Source organism: Mchenga conophoros, linkage group LG3 (assembly GCF_057382185.1).
Source record: "Mchenga conophoros isolate Kocher_MC1m ecotype Shallow Benthic linkage group LG3, M_conophoros_male_GT1.1, whole genome shotgun sequence".
Classification (NCBI taxonomy): Eukaryota; Metazoa; Chordata; class Actinopteri; order Cichliformes; family Cichlidae; genus Mchenga; species Mchenga conophoros.
The window spans coordinates 68,049,672-68,075,776 of record NC_140528.1 but is presented as its reverse complement, the minus strand read 5'-3'; the positions used below and the strand labels follow the sequence as shown (position 1 = coordinate 68,075,776).

Sequence of the window (26,105 nt, the reverse complement as noted above, 5' to 3'; positions counted from 1 at the left end):
TTTCGCTGGGTCATCAGGTTAATACTTTATTTTGTTTGATTGCAGCAAAGAGAAAGAAAGGGAGACGGAAACGGGGTGGGGTTGGGGTGGAGGAGAAGTAGAATGTCGGAGAGAGGAAACTACAGACTTTGGGAGAGCTGTGGCTACAAGCCTTTGTATCAAATCTAAAGACAAAGTCATCAGGCAACATTAAAACATCTTTTAAAAATAACAATAACATATTCTGTGGGCTCTATATGGCACAGTATTACCCTAGACATGTACACGATACCAAAACAGTTTAGCCACACTCCTACATCTATGAACAGCTTCGTAGCAAACAAAGCCAAGAACTCTATCTCCAAATCATCATTTCTCAAGGAAAAAAAAATGCTAATTCAAATTTCTTATGCCATAACAAGGCACCTTTAACAGTTGAAATCTGGCAGATCCACATCTTACTATAATTATTTAAATATCAAAGCAGAGGCACATTCATTGAAACTAAAACATACAGTAAATAGTTGTTTTGTTTAGTTTGATTTTTTAAACCTCCAGATTCCAGTCCAGTCACTACAATACGTCGATTTGCATGCTTTTGGTCTGTATGATAACCATGAGAGCAAACTATGGCATAAGAAACTATGGTCCAAAAACACCCCCGCGAAACACAAACATGTCCGTCTACAGGAATGGCTTGAGATAGTGTATTGGAGACAGAAAGGCTTTTTATTTTACACTGAAACTAACCCACAGAAAAGAAAAACAAAACAGGTGGCCCATATACTGCCAAGGGATATGCTGCTTAGGCAGATTTATTTTGGTTTTCTTATTCACGTCGCGCAGCCGCTCGCTCTCGTACACAACACGTACCCCAAACATACAAAAAAACAAATAAAAAAAAAACATTTAAAAATAAAAAGGCTTGTAACCACACCCAAGGGGGACGCCTGTGCACCCCTGCAGTCGGTCACACAGTGTTTTCAACACTCCCACCTGGACCAAAAAGGTGCCCGAGTACCATCACACACCGAAACGTCGTCACTCAGAACAACAACACCAGTAACAAAAACAAAAGAAGGTGCAGCGAGCGAGTGTATGCTCGAGGGGGAGAGGGGCGGGGAGGGGGCGGGATTAAAATAGCGCCTACAAAGTGACCGTGAGAAGTAAAAAAAAAAGAAAAGTGGCGACTAATTTTTGTGGAATTCTTCCAAATAATACATCAAAAACATAACAGATATGGATGATTTAGAGACCAGAAAAAATATATATAAAAGGAAACAAAACAGAAGCTGTGCGCACAATGCCAGATTTGCCGAGGATATAAACGGTTAGGAAGCGAGTGTTGCTCATGCTTTGTGGATACAGAACCAAAGTTTACTGACATGTTCCTAGGACTACTGTATATATGCATACCAGACGTTATACGGTTCTTTTAACAGGTTATTTGTGTCAAAACAGAAAACAAAACAGGAACTTGGAAAAAACAAAAAAACAAAAAAACAACTCTACCATTAATGTAGCTGTACTTCATTAACCTCATGACTAAATTTACATTCATATTTTGAAGTTTTTACCCTCCCCTCTTTTCCGCCGAAGCCACTTTCCCCACCTGGTAGGGCTAAACAACATAAACAACAACATCTTTTCAACGGAACAAACATATAGAGAGATAACATTACACTTAACAAAAAGGCCCCACCGCGAGGGCGTCTGGAGAGTGTCGGCCACCGCTTTTTGGCCTTTTCCTACCTCTCGCTAATAACACAAGGCAGGAAGGGAATAGTTCAGACTTTTTTTTTCTTTTTCCAATCTCCTCACAGTTATGGAGCAGGACAACATTTTTCGTCCGCAGCGTCATTTCTACGGAGCACTTCTGTTCAGAGTCCAGCAGTTTTGTGCCCATATATTTCTCTTTCCTCTTCAGAAACAACTCAATACCCTGAATTCATTTCTCTTTCTCCCCCCTCATTCTTTGCTCTCTTCTTCCTGGCTTAGAAAATGGAGCCTTTTCCTCTTCCAGTCAAAGAGGGGAAAAAGCTACGCAACATGAAGGCTGACCTTTCTTTTTTTTTTTTAGTAGTATTTTCAGTTTTTTTTTCTTTTTAAATTTTTAAGTGAAGGAAATGAGATGAAAAAACAGAAGTGCAATGGTCTACCAGCCTTTAATTCTTACCCAGTGGCCAGCTACATTTCCAAAGCAGCTACAAGTGTCCCTTTTAAGTGACCACTACTTTTCTTGTTTGTGCACATAAGGTATAAACTATGGTGAATGCTATACAGATCCTACAGTGTCATCTGGCCCTCGGAGTCGCCAGGTTCGCTGACAGACCTCAGAAGCTCAGCTGATCTGTCATTGTCATAGACTCGCGTCCAGCCACAGCTTCGACTTCTTAATGATTTGGATATGAAGAATCGCTTCTAAATGCACTTCTACACATTGACCTACGGTAGCTTTTCCGACTAGAGTAGGAATGCTGTGTGCGTCTCAAACGGAATGATCTTATTCCCACACACCCAAACTCACACACTTTCGCACATATGCAGTTAATGCTCAACCCCTGCATGCACACATCCCTACCTGCTGTACATGTTCATGTAAAAGCTCACATATATACCTCTCGTGGACACTTTTACACCAGCGGGACACGCCTGCTGTTCTCACTCGCTCACTCGTACAAACGCACGCAAAAGGTTTGAGTCGTTTAATGCTTCACCACCTCCAGCCGTGTTGAATAAGGACTCCTCTGCCTCATCCTTGCCCACACAAGCCTTCCCTGAAGAGCCTTTATCCTCGTTATGCGGTGACTATAAAGGGAAGTAGACTGAACTAATTTTTTTTCTTTTTTTCACAAAACACACACCCTGTTAGCAGTTCTTAATTCTTATATTATAGATAATATAATGAGTCAAAGAGGAAGATTAATCGAGCTCTAGATCTATAACACGCTACAGCTGGGCGGGAGAGATGCGGAGAGAGGCGAGCAGGAGTAAAGGCAGGAGAGTTTCTTTGCTTCTTCTCCTCCCTTCACACTTTTGCTTCCTAACTCTGATCTCTGCTGGATTAAAGAGAGGCAGGGGTGCCGTGCCAGTGTATGCACTCCTCCCGCTCCCAGCCTGAACACATGAGGCTGTCCCCTTTGAATTATATTCCTTTTAATGCGTGGCTGTCCTAGGGTTTGCTGCTGCTGTTGTCCCGTTGCTTTTTGCTGCTGCCGCTGCTGCCGCTGTAGAGGCTTGGGTTTGCCACGAGGGGATGGGGGGCCGCCCCCATGTAAGGCCCGGCAGTTGCTGCGTAGTTGAAGATGGCAGGGAGGAAGGGCAGAGGCTCCACTTTGTCTCCCCCCGGTGCCATCATATTCAGAGCCACGGGCAGCGCTGCCAAGTTGTAGGGATAGGCCAGGAACTGGGGCCCATACAGCAGCTGGTAGGGGTCCGGATAGAATGGCAGCTTGGCCAGGTCCCCGCCATTAGGGACCATCACTTTTCCCAAGGGGCCAAAGGGAAGCGTTCCAGGCGGGTAGGAGGACATGAGCAGGTTTTCCTCCTGCTTCTTACCAGAGCGGTAGCTGTCCGGCACAATGAGGGGTAGTGGATAATCCTGGGAGGGGTAACCCACTGGGGTGGTGTTACCTTGCTGGGAATCTCTAGAAGAAACGGTATCCTGGTGCTCCGGTTCAGGTGGCTGTGGGGCTCGGGGGAGAAGCAGAGCGTGGGCAGAGGGGCGGTCGCCGGCACCAGCTGCTCCAGTGGGCAGCGTAAGCCTGTCAAGTCCTTGTGAACTGGAGTGAACCTGGTGGTTGGTTTGAGCTATCAGTCCAATGGTCGAAGGTGACCGGCAGGGGGATTTGGGAGTGTGCCTGTGTGATGAGGGTCCATTCATAGTGGTTTGAGTGGGGATATGTTGGGGAGATGGGACAGGGCTCAAGGGCTCCTCTTTGGGGACCAAAAGTGTGATCTGGTCCTCTGGGATGTGAGCAGCTCTACTGACTTGGTGGACCCTCTCTAGTTCTTTTTCTCTCTCCCTCACAATTTCTTTCTCCCTCTCCCGCTCTCTCTGTCTCTCCAGCTCCCTCTCTTTCTCCCTTTGCCTCTCTATCTCCCTCTCGCGAGCTAGTATTGAGGACATGGTCAGGTCTTGTGCTTCATTGGGAGAGGGACTGCGGGACAGGGACTGGACTCTGAGATCTTGCACCAGAGGCGGCTCCTCGTAGCCGGCGTGTAGAAATAAACTGCTCCCACCCTGTCTCTCTCTGTCCATAATGACCCCATCCCGTTTCATGAATCCCCCCTCGGAGCTGGAACATGTTGTCATGGAAACAGGAGGAGCAGCAGTGGTTATTCTGGTCTGTGATGTCATGGGCACATTTGGGGAGGTGTTGGCGGATGCCACAGCGTGCACAGGGCTGGGTATTCTGTGGATCTGACTATCTAGGTGCTTTTTGCTGGGAGTGCGGTAGTCAAGACATTCAGATCCGTTCATGACGAGCACGGTCTGGAGGGTGGAGGGCGTGGCAGATGTTAATTTGTGGTTGGTGGGTGTAAGGTTTACTGGGGCGTCTAACGGAGGGTCTGCAGCTTTTGGTGGCTCTCTCTCTGGAGCTGGAAGTGTGGGCTCTGTTAGTTCAGGTTTGTCACTGGTTTCTGACACCTGATGATCTGTGAGCTCACAGAGGTGCTCCTCAGGCTGCTGCGACGCCAAGCACTCGCCACTGCTGGGCGGCTCTGGCGTCGAATAGCTGATGACTGAAACAGAGAGAGCACTGGGAAGCTCTGCTTTTTCATTCTCTCTGCTAAGAATGTCAGCAACTGTCTCTGCTGTTTTTGGCTCTGTGTCTTTATCTTCTCTTTCTCTCTCTGGAGAACTGCTGAGCTCGTGGCGTCGGATGTGTCGATTCAGAGCTGAGGATGTCTTGCACACCTTGTGACACTGTGGGCACGTGTGTCGTGATAAGGCCCTTCTACTTAGACGAGTTGGACTAGAGTGACTCCCTCCCAGGCCACCCTGTCCCCCCTTATCTTCATCATATTTTGAAATCTCTGGCACAGGTTTGACCCCTTCTACTTGTTCGTGAGCAGCTTTGAGAGGTGCACAGGGGGCTTCAGTAGGTTTGGGATGCTGGGCTCTCTGGTGGTCTTCCAGCTTATCCCTCGAGGGGAAAGTGGCTCGACAGAAAAGGCAAACAAACTCCAGCAGGTGGCTCAGCTCATGTTTGTCTCGTTTTCTGGGGCTCGAGAACCAGCGGCCGCACGTACCACACTCAGCTGCGTTCCCGTTAGTCCACGGCCGCCTTTTTATTCCTGTAGGAGCCACTGAGGTAGACTGAGGAGGTTTTGGAGAGTGCACAGGAGAGGTGGAAACCTCATGGCGGGTTTCCTTAACCTCTTCTTCAGCCTCTTTATTTTTATCTTTCTTTTCCCCCTCTCCCTTGTCTCTGTTAGCTTTTGGCAGTTTTTCAGCCTCCTCAGTTGTTGCATCCTCTTCTTCATCTTGTGATTTCTCTGTTTCTTTATTTGAAAGGTTCTTAAGCCTCTCTGCCCTCCTCTTCAGCCGGATGGAGCGCTTGTACTTTAGCTTCCTCTGCCAGCTCTTTACCCTCTGTAGATGTGCTTGGGCCTTTCTCTTGGGCTTATAGGAGTAGTAAGGTCGCCACAAATTGTCCTCTGTGTCATGGTCGCTCTCGAGCTCGCGCACCTCCTGACGAAAGTAGTACTCCCTCACTTCACTGGGGGATTTGGGGCTCTTTTTCCTGACCACTTCTTCTTCTTCCTCCTCCTCCTCAGAGTCTCCACCTTCCTTATTGCCCTCTGCTTCCATGCTGGCTCTGCTTTGGAGGCGGTGTCTGTGGTGGTGGTGGTGGGAGTGAGAGTGGCGTGGTTCCTTGGCGTCCCGCACGGATGATGTTTCACTGCGTTTGGTTTTGGGGGGAGAAAGGCTCTTATCTCTCCTGAGGTCTGTCTCAGATATACTGCGCTTCACTATGGCCTCCTCACCAATACGTACAGTAATCTGACACAGTGGCCCTGCCTCTTTGACCTGTGACCCTACAGATGCTGACAGCTGCTTTGAGTTAGAGATATCACTCTTGCTGTGGGACTTGCGTGATTTGTGAAATAATCTGCCTGTCTCTCTGTCCTGCCTGCCTCTCGAGCCCTCCTCTGCCGTATCTGAACTGTCTCTTGACCTCTTTCTGTGATTATCTATGCTGTCCCTTTGCTTTTTGATGGGCCGAGACGGGCCCTTGACTACAGTCTGACTGTCACTGTTTTCGGGGGATGGGCTGTTCACTGGGCTTTTCTCGCTTCCAGACGTGACCTGATTGCTATGCACAATGACAGAGGATGACACAGCTGTCCCGTGAACTATGACGGAGGGCTTTGTATGGCCATATGTTATCACAGAAGGCATGCTCGTCTCTGTGCCTCTACCACTCTTGAGACTTTTGGTTTTACTGCTGTTGGACATTTTGAAGCTGCCACTACCTCTCCCCTGCTCTGACTCAATGTCTTCACTCTCATGTTTTCTAACCTGGGACATATCTACCTGGGGGAGGGGTGTTAGTGCAGAGAGGTCCCTGTGCTCAGCAGTCACAGAGACAGGGAATCCATCAGGGAATCCATCAGGGAAGGCATCTGGGTCAGGCTTTAGACTCTGAGGGTGGGCCCCACTGATTAGGCTTTGCAGGTCCCCGGGGCCCAGAGCACAGCCCAGGCCTGGCAGGGAGAGGGGAGGTGTTTCGGTTGGTGGCAGGAGCAGGCCGTTATGCAAACTGTCACTGTAAGTCTTGTAGGGTCTCTTCTGGGAGCGCATGGGAAGAAGACGGTACAGTTTGAGGGCGTTAGCTTTCTGCTTATAACCCCCGTTAGCTGTCTTCTCACTGGAGATGAGGCTGGGATTAATCCCATGGATGGTCTTCTGATGGGTTTTGAGATTGTAGTACGTGGCGAAGGCATCCCAGCAGAAGATGCACTGGTAGCGGCGCTCTCCTGTGTGCCACACCTCATGCTTTGTGCGGTACTCGGCCAGGGCAAAGACCTTGTCGCAGAAATGGCACGGATATTTGCGGCGCCAGGAGTGCACATTAGAGTGACGCTTCAGGCTGGAGAGGGTCATGTAGGAGCGCTCGCACACAGAGCAGAAGTAGATGACATTGCCGTCTACCACCTTCACAAAATGGTTCTCATCACCCGCCAGCACCTCTGTGCCTGCTGCATCATCACCTTGGATACGCGCCAGGAGGCTTCGTGCTTTCTTCCCTGGCCGTGCCTTGCTGATGTCTGTCTCTCCCACAATCATTCCCCCCTCCACTCTCACCTCGCCCTCCTCCAGCGGCTCCTCCTTTGGCTGTATAGTGAGAGAAGGAGGGCGAAGGCTATTAGAGGGCAGGCCTGGCACCCTGCAGGAGGCCTCGTGGGATTGCAGTCTCTTGCTGTGGATAAAGACCTTGCCACAGTAACGGCAGCAAAGGGCGCGGCTGCCACGATGCAGCCGCATGTGGACCGTGAGGGAGGAGGCTGAGCTAAACAGCCGATGGCACACGCCACAAATCAGTTCGGGCTTCAGGCTGTCAGTAGGGGAGTAGGAGGATGAGTGTGGGGGTGCGGTGAGGCCCTCGGAGGGAGGAGGAGGTGGTGGTGGTAAAGGGGGAGGGAGATGGAGGGTGGGTGGGTGAAGACTTGGTCCGTGAGGGCTCCCAGCTTTCCCAGATGGCCTTCCTGTTATTTTCTCTCGTCTCTCTGCATCCCCGCCTCTCTGATAGGCTGATGTGCCCAGACTGAAGAGGATCTGAGCAGTCTGTGAGGGGGAGGCTGTACCGTTGGCCGCCCTGTGCCTTTCATCCCATCCATCTCTAGCATAACATCCCCCAAAAGGCCCGGTGGAGGATCTTGGTGGCGACCTGTGAAACTGAGTCTCTGAACTGAGCTTGGAGCACTTTAGAGGAGGTGGCGATTTGATGTCCTTTCTGATGAGTGCATGAACAGTCATGGGAGATGAGGAGGAGGAGGGCGAAGAGGACGGAGAGCTGTCGTGTCTTGGGGGTTTAAAAGGTCTGTGCTTTACGTCCATGGTGGCATCCAGTTTCCACAGCGACCCCTTGTCTGAGCTTTTGGACGACGGTCGCCGTCGGTGGGGGGAAGGGGAAGATGAGGAGGAGGAGCCATGACAGTGGTTTGGTGATGTCAGAGAGGTCGGAAGGGGGGCTGCACTGAGCGGGAAGCTTAGGGTGATTTTTGCATTTTTAGGTCCATCACCCATATCCTCTAACCTGTCCTCCATTGTGGTCTCTCCCCGGCCTCCGAGCCTTTTACCCTTCATCTCCAAGCGCTCAGCTTCCCCTTCCTCCCCCTCCTCTTCTTTTTCTTCTTCAGACTGGGAAGTCACACCAGGACGGTGTACTGGTTTGTGTAGTCCTTTGACCTTGTTTGAGCCGTACAAACTGACAGGCGGATGCAAGGAGGAAGCTCGAGCTGGGTGAAGGGTGTTTCGAACCACTGGCAGCGGCGGCGGGGAAGACAAAGGGGACAGTCGCTGACTTTGGTGTGAGGTGGGGTCCTTAGCTGCAGTCCGTGCGGGTTTGCAGAGGGAAGCCGGGCGTTGTTCACTCAGACGTGACGGAATATGGCCCACACGGAGGGGGTCCCACACCTCACCGGACACCATGACCACCCCCCGAAATCTGAAAGAAAAAAAATCAGAAAGAAGGTATTAGCATTATAAGCATACCATGGTATATGTACAAAACATACATAAGGTAGAAAATGGACATTACACCCAAAACTTTTGCAGACGCAATCATGACAAACGGTGGAGAAGACTAAATGCCCAGCTATGCTGAACTCCCGACTGCTCAGGCAGGAATGGTGAGTGCAGGGAGGGAGAGGGCAGAGGGGGAAGGAATGAATCTGCGGCAGTGCTGGTTTAGATTTCAGCGTGCCACAGCCAAGCTTTCAGAAACGCATTCCAGCGATCCATCTCTCTCTCTAGGCTGTGACACAACATTCCCTATGCCTAATTGGAAGGCGTTCAGATTTAATCAAGATTCCCGCGGAATAAATTGCTGACTTAGATTCGTGGCCCCAACACGCATAAAAATAGTCCCGCTCTCTCTTTATATGTGAGCAAGAGCCTTGTTAGCCATTCCTGGCAGTGGCTAGTATTTGCCAGGCATGACTCTAACCATTTATTTGTGAAGGCGGGGATGGGGGGGGAGATTGCATGCATGTGCACAGAGAAGGGGTGTTTTTCTGCCCTCTGCATCCGGTACAATCTCGGCTAAGCCGGAGAAGATGAGCGACAGGCTATCCTCATTTCCATCCTAATTCGCCTGCTACGGTGGCGGTTGCAGTGCCACTGCAAAAATGTCCCATAAATGAGAAAGCAGCAGAATCGCGTACCGGCAGTCAGCTCGCTGTTATCACTTATTTATTGCGGGTTCATTTGTTTAGGTCTGCAGATTTTGGGGGGGGGGGCAGAGACGGGATTGGGCCGTAATGATGTGACGAGGAGAAAAATCCTCAGTCATGCTTTTCTGCCTTCGTTTCGAGCAGCAAAGCAGCCAGGAAGGCAGGCCGCTGTAAAATTCCACAGGCAGCCCTGAACAGGCAGAAACTAGGTCAGCACTGTTATTGCAGAGGAAAGAGGAGGGAGAGACAGAGAAGGAGAAAAGAGGGTGAGGATGAGGGAGAGTGAAAGGGTGACAGAAAAAAAGGGAGACAGAAAGAGTGTGTGGGTTAGTGAAAAAGGGGGGGGGTTAATATAGGAACAGTCAGACACACGGCACCGTCAGATAAACAGGAGCCCAGGCTAATGCTACCACACACACACGCAGAGCACATACGTGCACTCTGCATACACTCTCACCCACAGGCAAGACAGGCCGGCATAAACAAAGCAGTTCAACATGGAAGGGCCTGCTTGTAAATGATATTCAAAACCAAAGGGTGAATCTGAGTGCACAGCGGCCTAACACTGAGGATGCAGCTGGAGTGACATGTAGCCAACGGAAGGAAAACAGAAGTGTCTTTTAATCACATACTGGGTGCAAGCAGCGGCACATGCTCTTTGTTATGCAAGGGACAATAAAGCGGTTCATGCCGGCTTTCAGATCTAAATCAGAGCAAGGGTGCACGAATCAGTGCTCAGTACTGAAACGGGCCTCCGTTGTCGCTCACATTTGCTGAGCGATAGATGTTGTGCAGGAAATCCCTTATGGCAAGCGCCAGGCTGCTACAAGTGGGCGGACGCGCTGAGAGACAGCGCCAAGGCTAAAAATTTCATCCCCTCATCTGATTCTTGCGTCGCGGACAGGAAAATGCGTACGACGCCCCCTCGCTCTTTCTCTTCATCTCCCTATGACGCACGGAGCCACTGTGCAAGCAGAGCCTGCACAACACGCAGCCTGACTGTGACAGGCTGCCTTTTAAAAGTCCCAACTTTATCTCCACACACACACACACACACACACACACACACACACACACACACACACACACACACACACACACACACACACACACACACACACACAGATGAGTGGACAAACACCTCGACACTCGGCGCACAGACAAATGTGACCATGAGAGTCCCCAGGCAAAAATCAAAATAAACAGCAACCCTGTTCCCACACCTCTCTGCAACAGGATGTTCTGCACAAATAAACACGTCGCCCGGCCTGTGAAGCGTTCGTCTATTTATGCTCGTGGCACTACAAAAACCGCGCATCGAGAGCAGGTGCTCAGCCGGTGCGGGCCAAATTACGGAGCGGGCTCACGTAAACACGACGCGCATTATAGCAAACGCGTCGGCTTTCATGTAAAGACAGAGACGCTGGGCTGACAGGCAGAGGGATCAAAGGCAGACTTTGAGCATGATTCAGTTTGTTTTCCACATCAAATGACAAATCTGAAGAGAAAGTAAACATCAGCGGTTTTGATTAGGAGGATTTTATTCTTTAAAACCTTAAAAATAGCACAAAGTTGAAGATCGGTGCATTTAAAGTGACAATAAAGTTCCTCGTTTTGATTATAATTACAAATTAAACGTTGACTGCACATTGTAACGGCATGGCCAACACGTATGACCAACGCATGACACCATTAGGGGGATACAGATGGGGGCCCAATCGGGTCTGGCATTCACTGCGCAACCCCTGTATGCCACCGAGCAGGAAATCTTCAGGGAAAATTAAGGCTCGTTTTTTGTTTTTCACTACTGCTATCAGTCGCTTTCCCCAGGTAACTGAAATGAGGGACACTGGAAGAAATAGAGCCACAGTGGAAACTGTGATTGGCAAATAAGTGGGAGGAGGCACAGTAGCGCGAAGAGGAAGCATGACACGCAGCGTGAGTAAAGCAAGGAGAAACCTCAGACAGAGGAATTCACTTGATGGAGGTGAGAGGGTTTTACGGGAAACGCTGATCCGTAAGTAACAAAGCCTACCTGACCGTACTCCTCTCATTAACCTTTAAACTCCTTAACTTTAGGAAATTAAAAGTGCTATCCAGCACAACAAATAACTTGGACCTGCTTGGACTCCAAGTTTGACTTATTGACTTTGGGGTCTTTTTTCTCTTGGCAGGAGAAAAATGTGGAGAACTTTAACTTTTCCCTTATAATTGTATGATTTGCAACGGACAATCAGTCACCGGGAACATCGCCGCTAAACTGGCCTTGTATAACAGAAGGCAGGACGGCAGAGGAGTTTGGCTGGTGCACCTTGAACCAGACGTTGAGCAATCTGTTTATTCCGCACTGAAACTGGTACTCATGCTGATAGACAAATAACTGGTGGGATTCAGTTACCATGTTTTTTTTTAACCATCTTACAGAAACACTCTCAAAAATCAAACCACCAGTGTTGAGATTTTTTTTTAATCTTCAAAGGGAAAACGACATAAAAAGGAAACCCTTTACAGCTCTTTCACAACAATACTTCTTATAATTGAATATTAAAAGGTCTGATTAAAGCAAATTAGATTTAATGCTGCTTTAGCGCCTCTTAATGTGGCACAATCAATATAGTGCAAACAGCTAACACTTGCACCTATGGCTCCTTTAAATTTTGAACTAATAGTGCTTAAATGATTAACTTCACCTCTGGGTATTCACTCTTTGCCATTCACCCTCCCAAATTAGGCCTTGATTAAAACTTCTTTTTATTTCCACAGTTTAGGCCATCATATTTACACAACTGCAACACAACAACAGGATATCTTCGATAACTTGCACGCCTGGGAAAAAAAAAATAGAAGCAGCTTGACGATCAAACAGGCCGTGACGGACCGAGTTTAGTTTGAGTTTACTCTGACCCTGAATGCAGCGGATGAGTTTGATGCGTTTCTTATAAAATAGGAAACTGTAACCAGCGGCAGTAACCTGACAGTAACTACAGGTCACAGCTGAACCAGGAAGTCTGTGTGTGTGTGACTTATGTTTTTCCTTCTTTGCAATCCTTTTTCAGGATATCCCTTTATTTGTGGCGTGATAATAACATTGCACTCAGCAATTAGGCTGCTGACTGCAATGTTATTATTACTGAAAGTAATCATGGTATCAGTGCTCGTGCGTGTATTTGTGTGTGTGTGATAGGTTAAGAGGAGTGCCTGCGAGGGTGAATGTGGGGGGCCTGTGTGTTCCAGCCGGCGAGCCAGCGGCGAGGAGCATGTGGGAAGACGAAGGTGTAGCTGGGCGCCCTCCCCTGTGGAAGGTCAGCCAGAGGGGCCCAGGCATCGAAGCAGCAGTAGGTCTGCAAAGATGAGTGTTTGTGTGTGTGCATAATGTTGTGAGTGTGGGTGGGTTGGTGGGGTGGGGGGCATCGTTAGCAAGAACAGCTACTGAACTCCCGACAACCCCCCGGCCAAGAGGGCGTGGTGGAGCCAGCCAGATGGGATAGAGCAGGAGGGAGGAGGTAAGGGGAAGTTGGCATGGTTCGGGGAGTGGTTATGGTGGTGTGAGTGGGGGCGTGGGGGGGCTGGAGGGGAGACTTCAAACACATCCATCCCGTGTTCACATTTTACGGTTTCCTCGTCTTTCATATCCCCCCCTCGTGCAATCCCTCAGTGTGACTGACTGCGTGCCCCCACCCTGTGTGTAAACTGTCGTATCATGGTGTTTTCGAATGCCACTGCACGCACCGGCAAACCTGCCCGTGTCTAAAACGCACCACTCTCCACGCTCTGTTAGCTCCCAGCCCAGCACGTAATTCCCATAATTCTGCTTGCTGCAACAGAATCATGGGAGGCATTAGGAAGCAGCGAGACCCAAAAAAACATGAAGAAGGGAAAAAAAAAACCCCAGCTCTGGAGAGCGGCGGCAATGCATCGGTGACCTTTGTTGAGGTAATTCCCCCCACCCCCAAATCATTTTCAATTTCATGCGCAGTCCCTGCTGAAGGCGTGAAAACCTCATTTAAGTTCTTAACATGCGAGTATTAGCAAAGCGGTTTGTCACCATGAACAGCAAGTACACCCATGGCAGGGTGAGCAGCAAAGCGCTGCACCAGCTTCCTGAGCTTGTCCACATCCTTTTAAGTTTGCAGCATGTGAGAAAAAAAACAAAAACATTTATGTAAACACAGCTAACCAAGTCAAAGACGGTAACGCTTTTCATCTCAGCACTTTAATGTCCAGCGCAGAAAAACGCCTCAAAGGCACTTAATTCATCTAATGTGTGACTCAGCCACATTTAAAATAGCAAACCGCCGCTATCAACATCATCATCTTCTTTTATTTCTTTTTTTTTTCAACACAACAGAGCTGCAGAGGAACTAAACTTCCTATTGTCTGACCTATGACCTCTCACCCCGTGGCAGTATGGGTCATATTTTCCACATGCCGAGCTCGGGGACCTGTCTCGGCATCCAGGAGGGGAACGAGGAATGTTGGGAGTAGCTGGCAGCAGATGCTCTGTTGTTTTGGAAAAAAAAAAAAGAAAAAAGTAAGGCTTATGCTGGGCTGGGGACATCAATATGCCCTCTACCGCTCTATGTGAGGCAACCTCCAGCACAACACCAGGCTGGTAAAATGGAGGACAAACTGGGCGGCCCAAAAAAACGAAATAAGAGACAGAACCTGTTGATGGGACCGGAGATGTTTACCATCGCCTACATCCGACATTTAAACTCACCAGAACACTTCCTCTAATGTTGTTGGCGAGTTCACATGCAGGAGGTGGGGGACCGGCCCACCATGTTTAAGAGACCCCCTCAAAACAAACCTTGCATCGCGTGTTTGACGCCTTTTCCCGACCGGTGCGGGCTGACCGCCACCGCTCGCTCCCTCTCCCCTCGAGTCCCTGACCTGCAGTGACTCGCCGAGACGCGAGATAAATTAAAAGTTTCATCACAATCTCAGAACGAGTCATCGCTCTTGAAAAAGAACTGCGTGGTGCGCCAGCGACAGAGGATGAGGGAGACGAGGGACGAGGCCTGTTACTGGCACACGCACACGCACAGATCCAGCGCGCACACACACACACATACACACACATATAAATACCCTACCATAAACACACACTGCATAAGCGCACACACCCACCACAGGACTCACGCCCCAGCACGCGCACAGTAAAATAAAAACCTTTTCCTCCTTCTTCACGCGCGGAGCAATCACCGCCACAGCAGCAGAGTGAAGCGGAAAAACAAGCAGGAAAACAACAGATTTCAGCCTCTCTTCCTCTTATTCTCTCTGTCTGTCTCTCAGCAAGGCAAGCATACAAGAGAACGTACCTCGGAAAACCTCCTGCTGCATCTCTGCTGCGATGTGTTCTTTCCCCTCACACTCCCTCTCTCTCTCTCTCTCTCTCCCCCTTTGGTCTGTGTATGCGCACGTCGGAGTGTGTGCGAGAGAGGGAGAGAGAGAGAGAGAGAGTGAGCGGAGGGAGAGGCGGCGCACACACGCATGCACACACATACAGGCAGCAGTGTGTGAAGACAGAGGGCAGGAGCGATTCTCACACTCGAACTTGCTTGCTCTCACTCGCTCACTCCCCCCTTTTCTTGCTCTCTCTCCTGTCTCACTCCAGTTTTTTTTGCCTCTGACACACGATTCTTAGTGTTTTTGCTCTTTTCTTCTTCTTCTCCGGCAAGTGAATCCCTCTGCACCCCCTCAACTGACCCACCACCACTTCCACCCCAACCTCACTGAATCCAATCTTCCTTTTATTTGGAAGTGTTGTCCTCCCCCCCCCTTTTCCCTCTCTAACACACATGCACAGACACACACGCATACACACACACACACACACACACTACTTTATATACACAAAGCCCAGTGATAGGGAGAGGGAGGGAGAGAGGCAGAGGGAGACAGAGTGGGAGAGCAAGCAAGCAAGAGGACGCCATTTAAGCAGTTTGTTACGAGCACTGCAAGTCCCCAAAATGGCTGAAAACAAACAGGAACCACGCCAACTCAAAAAACCTGGGCACCAGGACAGACAGACGGAGGGACAGTGAGAGGAGAACGAGGGAGAGAGACAGCGAGAAAGTGAGACCGACGGGGAGAGAGAGAGAGACAGAGAGAGCACAAGGCTGGTGGTAGTCAAATGGCGGATGGGAGCACTCTGTGAAACAAGTGAAGTTCAGTGGGGGAAAACTCAGACATTATAAAGGGTGTTGTGTGTGTGTGTGTGTGTGTGTGTGTGTGTGTGGGGGGGGGGGGTACTCCGACCATTCAGCACGCCACTTCGATGAAGTTTTGGGATTCGGAAGAGACACTTTGAAAAGAGAACAGCTAAAATTGATTCAGCAGGTGCCGGAACGTCCCCAACTTTAAGCAAAGCTCAAAACAACCCCCCAGAAACAAAAATGCCAAACCCTACATTTCCCATGATGCAACTTAAACTCATGCTCTCCCTGCCTGGCAGATGCCCATGTCTTTCATGCTTCGTGACCTCACTTGCTAACCATGAAGGGTGTTCAGATTTAAAATAGCATGTGTGAAAACAATGCAACAGGCTGCGTAGGTGGAGGCGTGTTCCTCCAAGTACCAAAACAATTCACCGCCAACCAGGAAGGCCGGTCAGACCGACGAGTGCAAGGGCCAAGTGCGCTTTACAGTGGTGTCATAAAGAATTTTACAACTTTGGAAAGACGGCACAGCCACAATAATTCAGTCCTGCGTCCTGACGTTTGCAAAGTAAACAGCTGTTGCTGGAAGGAAGTGATGGCACCACCATTCATCGGTGAGAGTATGGAGAGCTGCATGGATGGATGCAAAGCTCAGTGACAGGGATAAGGTGGGAGGAAAGGCCGATCAACCAAACAAAGTCTTTCTAGCAGCAAGTCTTGGTGCTCTGCGTACATCTTTGGAGCCCCAACTGAGGACCTACTTGGGCAGTTATTTGAAGCTCCAGTCTAACTTTAATTTCAACAGATGTGTAGAAACAGAACTCAGATTTTTGACTACATCTCATTAACAGCACAGTCCAGAGAACCAACATGAGGGGAGCTGGAGCTTATCCCAGTGGTCATAGGACAAGAGACAGGGTACACCTAGGACAAGTTCCCAGTCTGCTGTAGGGCCAACCATTCTCAATTTTAAATCCACCAATTAACCTAAACCCACTAACTGCGTGTCTTTGGACTGGGAGGAAGCCAGAGTGTCTGGAGAGAACAAACTCCACACAAAAAAGGCCCGGCCAGATGGTGGAGTTGAACCCAGGACCTTCTACTGTGAGGCAACAGTGCTAACCACTGCACTGCCAACACCCTTTTCTGTCACACTGAGTAGCAACAAAACTGTTGCGAACCTCTACTGTCCACGTGCAACCCTGCAACGACAAAGACATCTTCCATCTTTGCTGTTTGGGGACTCGTGCAGAGCTCCCTTTAGGGCTATTTGTGTGCCGTTGTCGCTCACTATGCCTAAATACTTCTTTTCCATCATAGGCTAATGTATTGGTCTAGTTTATATTTTAAGATTTGAGGGACAAGGAAACTTCACATTTTATGAAACTGGATCAAATCTTTTCTGGTATAAAACCAGAGTGCTGTCCCAGAGTAGCGGCCAGTGCACGAAATTTTTCAGACTCGTCTTTAAATGAGAACGTGGCCAAAGGCTGAGAGAGCGCCACAAACCCCGGGGCAGGGACACCATTCCATTGTCCGTGCCCTCAGCTAAAATGGTTCAAGTGCTACCGTCGATGGCGCTGCTCCTGTCAATTAAGGGCTTTTAGGTCAGCTGGGGTATCTGGGGGATACTCTGAAATCTACTGGGCACAACTCTCAGTTTTGTTTGGCAGCACAACTTTAATCAAGGTCTGCAGCTGCATCTGAGCACTGATTCGTGCATAGCCATGCAAAATGCCTCACAACAGAAACTGCCTTCGCCCTCGCTGCTCTCGGCCTTGCGTGTCGCGGTCGGTAGAAATTCCTCCGACAGCCATGAGCCACTCTGCGGCCTCAGATCAGGAGGTATTCTCTCAGCTGGAACAAGAAGGAAGAAAAATGCGAGCTGGGGTGGAAGAATGTTCTGGTACTGTTATGCTACAGCACCATCATACTTCCCACTGTCCTTTTGAGTGGAGAGACCCCCCGCCCACCCCCCTCCGGTACCCACCAACTGAACCTTGACGCCAACAACCCACCCTCCTCCTCCTACTCTTCCCCTGCCCTTTCCCTCTTTCATCAGTCTCTCTCACCCTCATTGTACGCTGCCACACTTGTCTCCATGGGAACCGCTCTGGGATTGGGTGTTGTTCCTGTGACCTCTCGAGCTCTTGGAGTTGAGTGAACTTTTTTTTTTTTCCTGCACCCTCCATCCTCACTCGTGCACGTTTTTAAAGCAAAGTGTGTGTATGTGAGAGAACTGGAAAGTGAAAAATTATGTCTGTCATGAAAATGAGCTCATGCATGCGTGATGCGGAGACAATGTGTGTGAGAGTGAGTGTGTGTTACAGGAGTGCAGCCACTCGGTCCACGCATGTGCACCTGCATTGTCCCGTGGCTGCAGCCGGCCACCAACTCTACATTCAGAGGCACCCCGTTGTCCGTCAATCCCTATTCATGGCTGTTAGGCCAGACGTGATCATATCTTTTCATGCTGTGCTACCAAGCGACACGCACATCTGAATACACAGAGATAGAGAAACTTAGAAAGCCATGTCGGTGGAAAATTTAAACCATTAACTCACCAAGTCTTTCAATATTTAACCAAAGGAAGAAGAAAACAAAAAAGTGTTTATCTGAGTCGCGGCGTCAGTCTTGGATTTCGTCTCGGGCGCACACGGGATGTTGAAACTCAAATAGATTTCTTTAGAAAATTAAAAGGAATTAATTCTACATGTACGGTCGGACTGAACTAAAATGTTTTTGTTGTTTTCACTCAGCACTATACCAGCTGTGCAATCAAAAGGACCCTACGCAGTCTGGCTGAATTATGGAGGAAACCTTTGGTAGGTGCGTCCTTGTTTGTTTTTCAGGGTCTGTCAGCTTGTGCATGAGGACACGGATGCACATGCTAAAATAAAGCATAAATCTTAACACTGTGTAGCAACACTGTTCTAACCATGATATGAAGCTGATATAAACTATGTACTCAAAATGCAAGTAGTTTGTGAAGTAGTAAAAATACCTCGACATGCTGTCTTAAACTTTCACTAGCTTAAATTTAGCAAATAGTTATCAAATTAAGCCATCTTAATCACATTAAGCACTCATCTGAAACATGTTTTGATCCATTGTCTCAAGTTTGCGCTCATTTTTTTCCCTTTTTTTAGTCTTAGCTAACTCCTGGGGGAAATATGAGTCTTTAATCTTTAAATGCTACATTATGTTCATCAGCTAGTCACTAACTCTGCTGACTGAGGCACCAGAAATGGCATCATCCGAGCAGTAAGGCTCAGTGTAGCCTCAACAATGTAGTTTGTGATTATAAACCCCCCATGCTATTCTTAAAATTAAAAACAAAACAAAACATGCTGTTCATACCCGCTTTAAGGAAACACACAGTGCGTTTTATCCAGAAGTCTGACTTTTTTCTTTAAATGAAGACAACTGAGAGCTCGAGTCTATCTCTTAAAGACGTGCTGAACGAGGCTTGTTGTTCCAGTATAAACACTTGAGTGAGCCTAGGATCTTGTATCTGAGAAGAAAGGGAAAGGTCGTCATCTCTGTCAGATCCACGATATGCAGAGTCACACCTGCAGTCAGTTTGAGTTTTAGTGCACCTGAACTCTAAACGTGCTTGCTTACTGCTTACCAGACTTGTCAAGCATCAGATCCTTAGTTCTTGGTGTTTATTTGGTCAGTTGTTTGTAGTTGAATAAAAAAAAAAAAAAAAAGAGTTATGAGATAGGAATCAGTCACTCTCTTTGCTTGTTTCCTCTTAACATTCACTTTGTGTTTCTGCTAACCCAGACACTGGTGTGCATATAACCCGAGGCCCGTTCATGGGTTAGAAAACATCCTCAGTGATCTCAGAGAAGGGATGACTAACCTGCTCTCCAGCTGACTTGGACTCTGATCAAAGTGGGAAGTCAAACAACGTTACAGGAGTTCAAATGTCAGTGCCTTCTTAAAGAGGAAGCAGCAGCTTTAAGAGGACGACGCAGCAAGTTTCTGCGTTTCTCAGGAAAGCAGTGAAAGCGCAGCATATACATTTTCTGCAAGCGTGCGGGCTAATAATGAGCTTTACATGTGTTTACATCTGTACACGATTGGGTGTTGAATCCTTCAGTTTTATCTCACAGAGAGAGGGGCGGTGCTGTGAGTAATTTGATGAAACCTCGGTAGACGTAGGGAGAGAGATGAGCGTGCTGCAGCCTGTCCTCTGCAAACACGTCTCTGCTGTTTACAAAAAAACAAAATCAGTGCAGGAAGCCGGTAATATGGAACAGAAAATCCACGCAACAAACGGCTCCCACATGATGAAGTTAACAGCAGAAACCACCATTTAACTGGTTTAACAGCTCTTCCACAGACTACTCAGACCTACAGATAAACACCATCATAAAGCCCAGTTTACAACACACAGTCAAAAAGAAAGTACACCCTCTTTAAAGTCTAAGGTTTTATATATTAGGACATAATAAAATTCACTTGCTCCCTATTAGTCTTAAAACTAGAAAAAGATTATATATCATGTCATTAATTTCTTAACAAAAGCAAAAGTGCAATAGGTGAATAACTAAGTACACCTTTGCTGCTTCCACAGGAAATAAAAGGGAAAGTAACCGCCAGGAGCTGCTGATCTACTACACTTGATTAACCAATCGTCAACAAATATGAGCACCTTTTTACAAGCAGAAGTTTTTACAGTGTGGTGGTAATACAATACCAATGAGGAAATGAGGAAAAATCTTAGAGAAGCAATTGCTGTTGTCCATTAATATGGGAAGGGTTATAAGGCCATTTCAGAACAATCTGAAGTCCATCACTCTCCGGTAAGAAAGATTATTCACAAGTGAAAGATACTGAAGACGTCTGCCAATCTTCCCAGGAGTCGACATCCCAGCAAATTCACCCCAAGGTCAGACTGTGCAAAGCTCAGAGACGCTACCAAAAAAAGCTTACGTTTGCAGAACTGCATTTAAACCAGTGGTTCCCAAACTTTCTTTGCTGGGCCCCCCTTTGTTTTACAAGAAAATCTTTGTGCCCCCCTGGCACAAACGCATCCTCCAACCACACACGCCCATATTTTGCATATAAACTCCATTGCAGTTTATTTCACACCTCAAACCTTTAGTAAACATTAAAAAAAATGAAAGTAAACTGCAATAAATTAGAGGTTACAATAAAATAAACTACCAACACTTTTAAATAACAGAAAAACAAACCATCTTTATGGTGTAATTATTATACGTGTAGTTTTTTGTTACTGTGTAAGAATACTCAATATTGCTATCAATACATTTTTCACAAAATGCCTCTCTGTGCAAACATAAACAACTGTGGGATACTGTTTGTCCGGGATTTGGACAGCCCAGCGGGTGCTCCCGATGCAGGGGAAACAAATTCTGATCGGGATACCTACCTTGGCGCCACCGTTGTGCAGGTAAAGCCAAAGGCAAAATATGCTTCATCATTTTTTCTAGTCTTTGGTTTGGAAACATATGTGGCGATACTTCATCTTCTGCTTTGTATTTGTGTGGGAGCCCTGCCAAAAACCTGTCCATTATGCTATCAGTGTCCAAGCATTCGTTTTTTTATTCATACTGCGCCCCCCCTGCAATGGCTCTGTGCCCCCCTAAGGGGCGCGCCCCCACTTTAGGAACCACTGATTTAAACAAACCTTTTGTAACAATGTCCTTTGGACAGACAAGACCAGCGTGAATCAGTTTAGCTAATGTTGGCTTTAACAGGCTATTGCACTGGGAAAGCTTTTTCACATGACTGTAATTCTACAGCTATAATTAGACAAACCTATTTTTTCCTGCTTTATCTTAAAATATTCCCCTGACGTGTCACTGAGTAGGGAAAAAAGGCATCTAATGAAATGCTGTATGAGTTACACATTTTTCAACCAACCTGTAAGAATGTAAACATAACTGTGCCAGCAGCCTCTCGAAAACTCGTAAAACCACAGGGTTGGAAGACAGAAGAAACTTTGAATAATCAGGTCAGAAGTGCCACAACACAACATTTATTCTACGTCTATACAGAGGCTACGACTGGATGCTTCAAGGTTAAAAGGGTACAACCACAGAACCGTGCATAGCATAAAGGTGAAACTGCTTTTGTATCATCACAAAGGTCGAGCTATGACAGACTAGGATCGAAATCTGAAAGTATTGTTTTCAAACTCCTGTCTTCGTTTTGTTTCTTCAAGAATTATTGGGTAATTTCACACTTTTACTTGAACTTCTCACAGCTGTCAGACCTATTAAACCAACTGCAGGTAGGCACAAAACAGCGGAAATATTTTAGTTGCTAACACAACAACAATGATCATGAAATAATTTTCATGTAATCGGATTAAAAATGGAAGATGGAAGACATATTTCCCCTTTTTTCTTGAGCTGAGAATGCTTAAAACTTCTGAAGTCTCGGCAGAGGAGTTAGCAGGTTCAACTCTACACCATGCTCACAGCCAGAAATACACACACACGACAAAGAGCCTGTCCTCAGCAGATGTCCACAACCTGCACGCTGCTAAGCTCAGAGGATGTCCCACAGGCACGATGAAAGCACAGGAAAGGTTTCATCGAGCTACGCTGACAAGTTATGTTCGACAGTTATAGTGCATTGCTGGACTTGCCTGATATAACTCAATAGGCGGATCCATCGGAGTATCAAATGACAGAAACGAGCCTTTATCCACCCAAAGTCTAACAGGCCTGTTCTAGGTCCCTGAAGCAGGCACACCGAGCTATAACGAGCATGTTTGTGTGACTCAGCAGCGAGACTGCTGAGTCACACAAACTCTCCCCGGGCACACGGGAGATAAAATGTCGAAAACTGGAATTACATGGGCGCAGGCCGCGCAAGAGAGTTAAGGCTGGCATCTAATTTACAATTTGATATGCAATAAACCGCTGGCAAAATATGGTTGTGTAACACGGGGGAAAAGAGCAGAAAAAGAAGAGGAGGAGAGGAAGCAAGGATGTTGCTAAAGGAGACTAGAAAGGATAGTTGGAAAATCATCTGGGAGGGGTGCTTGATATGGTGTGGAAGAGAGAGGGAGGGAGGTGGACGGCTGGTTTTTCCACTGCCAGAAAGAGAGAGGGAGAGAGAGGGGACGGCTAAATCAAATTAATTAGCTCCTTCATCTCCAGGCAGCTACTCAGGCATGCTGTACTGGCAAAGAGAGGCAGTTGGAAGGGGTGGGGGGCATTAGGCAGAAGAAAACGGGAGAAAGCGAGATAGGACATGGTGGAGGGGGTGAAAAGCCTGCTGTGTATGTGCGCCATTCAGGAGGAGCAGGAGAGGGGAGGGGTGCATAATTCTCTGATAAGCAGGAGGGTTGTTTTGCTGGAGCTGCTGCTCAGCCGTGAGGAGGAGGAGGAGGAGGAGGAGGAGGAGGAGGAAGTAGCTGCATGTTGGCTGACGCCGTGTGCTGCTGCGCTTCATGGCGATGGTACTTCCTGTTTCTAGACAGGCTGTATTTTGAGGGCACTGTAAACAACCCCGCTTTCATCCACGCCTCTTTAAATAGCACGCAGGCACTTCAATCAGAGCCTCCCGGAAAGACGGGAAGCCGTCTTGGAAAGACAAAAGAGATAGATACAGGGATTTCTTTTTTTTTTTGAGTTAGGAAAATATGAGGTAAACGTATCCTGTAATCAAAAATAAAATGTAGAAAGGGTGGAAAAAAGAAACCCAACTGTTGAGCTGACATTAAGAATTAAAGGGAAAGAGGGAAAGAAAGGGGAAAAAAAAGAAAATGAGGCAGATGGTCTGGTCAGTGGCATCCAGCCAGGGGAAACACAACAGCAGCACAGGAGAGAAACTTAACACAAAAAAATGGATAAGAAGGGACACCGCAGACAACATGTGGCCATCTCTGAGACTATGAGCGAGGCAGACGAAGCCAATGACGCAAGAAAGCGAAGATGAAAACTTAAGACATAGAGAAATATGTTCAAGTTGTTCAGTTAGTTGGCAGACAGCTCTTTGAGGGGGACCGAAAGCAATCATGCGACCGTATGAAAAGGTAAATAGGCCAAGCTGATTGAGAATGAAAGGCGTACAAAAAGAAGCCCCCCAAAAGCTTAACAATGAGTGAAAAGGACAGTGCCAGGGGTCAAAACCCTGGAAGAAGCGAGCAATGGACAGCTCGTTGCAGCAGCGTCGCCCAGACGAGACTTGGCTGCTCTGAGAACCCGAGATTAGCGCTAAGCTGATTGCAACGCGAGGTGGGATCAGGAGCAATTAATTTAGCACCCAGATCATTCCAGGAAAAGGCTGAAAGAGCCTTAACAAAACACAGATCTCCCGCAAAAACTCCTCCGAGTCAAATACTAGCTGACTTAACATTCCTGCTTGTGTCTGCAAATGAGCTGCCTGAAAGGAATCCTGGGTAAAAAAGACGGCAGATGAGGGACCTGGAAGGCTTGAAAGAGTGTTTGGATGATAAAAGGAAGGATGAAAGAAAAGATGAAGACGCTTGGCAGAGGCTGACATCAGCCAAAACAAACAGTCAAAGAACAGGACATTCTGTAGCGGGCAGAAATGGGCTGGCCTGTTCAGATGGGCTCTCGGAGCACGCCTCTGAACGTGCGTCAACCATTTTTTATTAACATCCTGGTCCCTAATGTAAGAGAACGAAAGGTTTTCTTTTTCTTTGTTCCAATAATCGCACGAACCTGACATGAAATACTGAGTCTTGCCTGTTTGATCCTGGTGCTCAGCGTGATGACCCCTGCACACTGGGATTTGTAGTTTTTCCAACAACCGCCCATTTTCTCAAACTTTACTGAGGCACACAAATTCTCCATTTCATGTTCAGCAGTTTTATCCAGAGAGCAGCAACACAGCCTCCAGGACATGCTGCCTTTCACTTTGTCAAGAAACAGTGATCTTGTGCTGTGCAGTGACTCACTGGCTGATGTCATTCAATAACAATACAATTTTTCTACAGGGATGGAGGCGAACGTTATAGTTTAAGCTCACTGTAAATCTGACTGAAAAAATTAAGTCTCTGCTTTGTTTTTTTGCTATACTGTGCTATAACCCCACCACAAACTCACTGACCCCTAACAACACACATGCGCTCTCGACAGACAAGAGCTCCCCCTGGATACACCAATCTTCAGTCCTTACAGGAACAAACAGACGCTCTCCTATACCGACAGCAGCCAAATCAAACAACCATTCCCCTCTAACCGAAGCGAGACTTTGCTCCTGGTTTTAACAGACGTTTCAACAACCAGGCCACCGTCACCAACTGGCCTTCTCTAAAACATCAAACTTAAGTCAACCATGGCTACTGAAGGAAACATCCAGCTGCCAAAACCACCAGCATTCACAGAGTCCGGATTTTCTTCCAATCTATTTTCTAAAGTGAAACTGCGCGGCAAACATGACTGAGAAACATAAACTGAAGCAACCTTAAAAGTATGAGAAGCTACGCCACATTGAGCAGCGGACAGTACCGCAGTCTGTCAGACTTCTAAAGCTGAATTCACTACATGTAATGATTAATCATTATCATTAAATATAAATATTTTCCAACTTCAGTTTGAAAGAAGTTCACATTATATGCAATCACATGCCTCATTAGAGTAAAGGTACTATTATTAACATTTAAAATGCATTACTAGTAAATGTATGCATTCAAATTTTCATTCATAGTCTCTGTCCTTCTCTTAAAGTATTATAGTGTATATTTCTATATATACTTACAACTGCTTGTCAGCATAATCTCATAGCTGTAATTACCCATTTAGAAATTTGATATTACCTATTACATTTACAAGGTGTATGTAAAACTAAAAAGTACTCAATAACAGCAAAAAAAGTGAATCATATACATAAAGTTACAGTAATTGCACAACTTTAGTGTTTTTACATTGAAATCTTCTTTAAATAATCCAGTCAAGGGCCGTACACACCAGGCCTACAGGACGTTCCTACTCCTGAACCAGTCTGATCTATACACATTTGATTCTTTCATGCTTAGGAAAGCAGAGGTGACTGCTTTTGATACTATGCTGACACTATGGGGCTATATGCACTAACCTCCTCGGAACAGCAGAGGGAGCACTTTTGACAGTCTTCTGGGAGCCGGTTCCGCATTGAAAATGTGGTTGTGCAATGCCTTTGCAAAGCTGATCATTCTCACTACAAGCCAGAGGAGGGAGCCAACTGGTCAACAATGAATCCTTTGTATAGTCATGGTATAGCATGGCACATGGTGAACAAAGTGATCTACTGTCACATTCCTATGTACATTTCAAAACGTGTCATCACCATCACTCGGAGCATGTTTTGACTCCATGTGGATACAGCAGATCTGACCTTGCTTCTGAGCTTCAGTGATGCTCTCCTCTGATGGATCTGCCAAAAAACAGAACAGATGATGGCAAACAGGCATGTTCACAGTGCTGGTATTTGGTCCCATTCAGCAACATGCATGTGGTATTTTTTTTTAACAAGAAAATGTGGGATGTAAAAATAAAACTTAACAGTCCATACTGTTGTTTCAAAAATGTTTCTTTATTTAGAAAAAAAGGAAAATGGGCAGGAGAA

General features: G+C 47.2%; 1 protein-coding gene across 5 annotated transcripts; it reads right to left on the bottom strand.

The window, feature by feature from the left end:
• zbtb4 (zinc finger and BTB domain containing 4) lies at window positions 1-25,900 on the bottom strand. 5 transcript variants are annotated; one of them, XM_085266840.1, is made up of 3 exons: window positions 25,827-25,900; window positions 25,596-25,697; window positions 1-8,657 (listed from the first exon to the last, which is right to left on the bottom strand). In XM_085266840.1, exon 3 carries the CDS (start codon window positions 8,639-8,641, stop codon window positions 3,152-3,154), a length of 5,490 nt encoding a protein of 1,829 aa, XP_085122966.1. In that variant the 5' UTR covers window positions 8,642-8,657; window positions 25,596-25,697; window positions 25,827-25,900; the 3' UTR covers window positions 1-3,151. The 5 variants fall into 5 exon arrangements, with proteins under 5 accessions (XP_085122966.1, XP_085122965.1, XP_085122964.1 ...); XM_085266839.1 differs by lacking the exons at window positions 25,596-25,697; window positions 25,827-25,900 and adding an exon at window positions 22,174-22,319; XM_085266838.1 differs by lacking the exons at window positions 25,596-25,697; window positions 25,827-25,900 and adding an exon at window positions 14,706-15,105.
• Window positions 25,901-26,105: the final 205 nt, after the last annotated feature.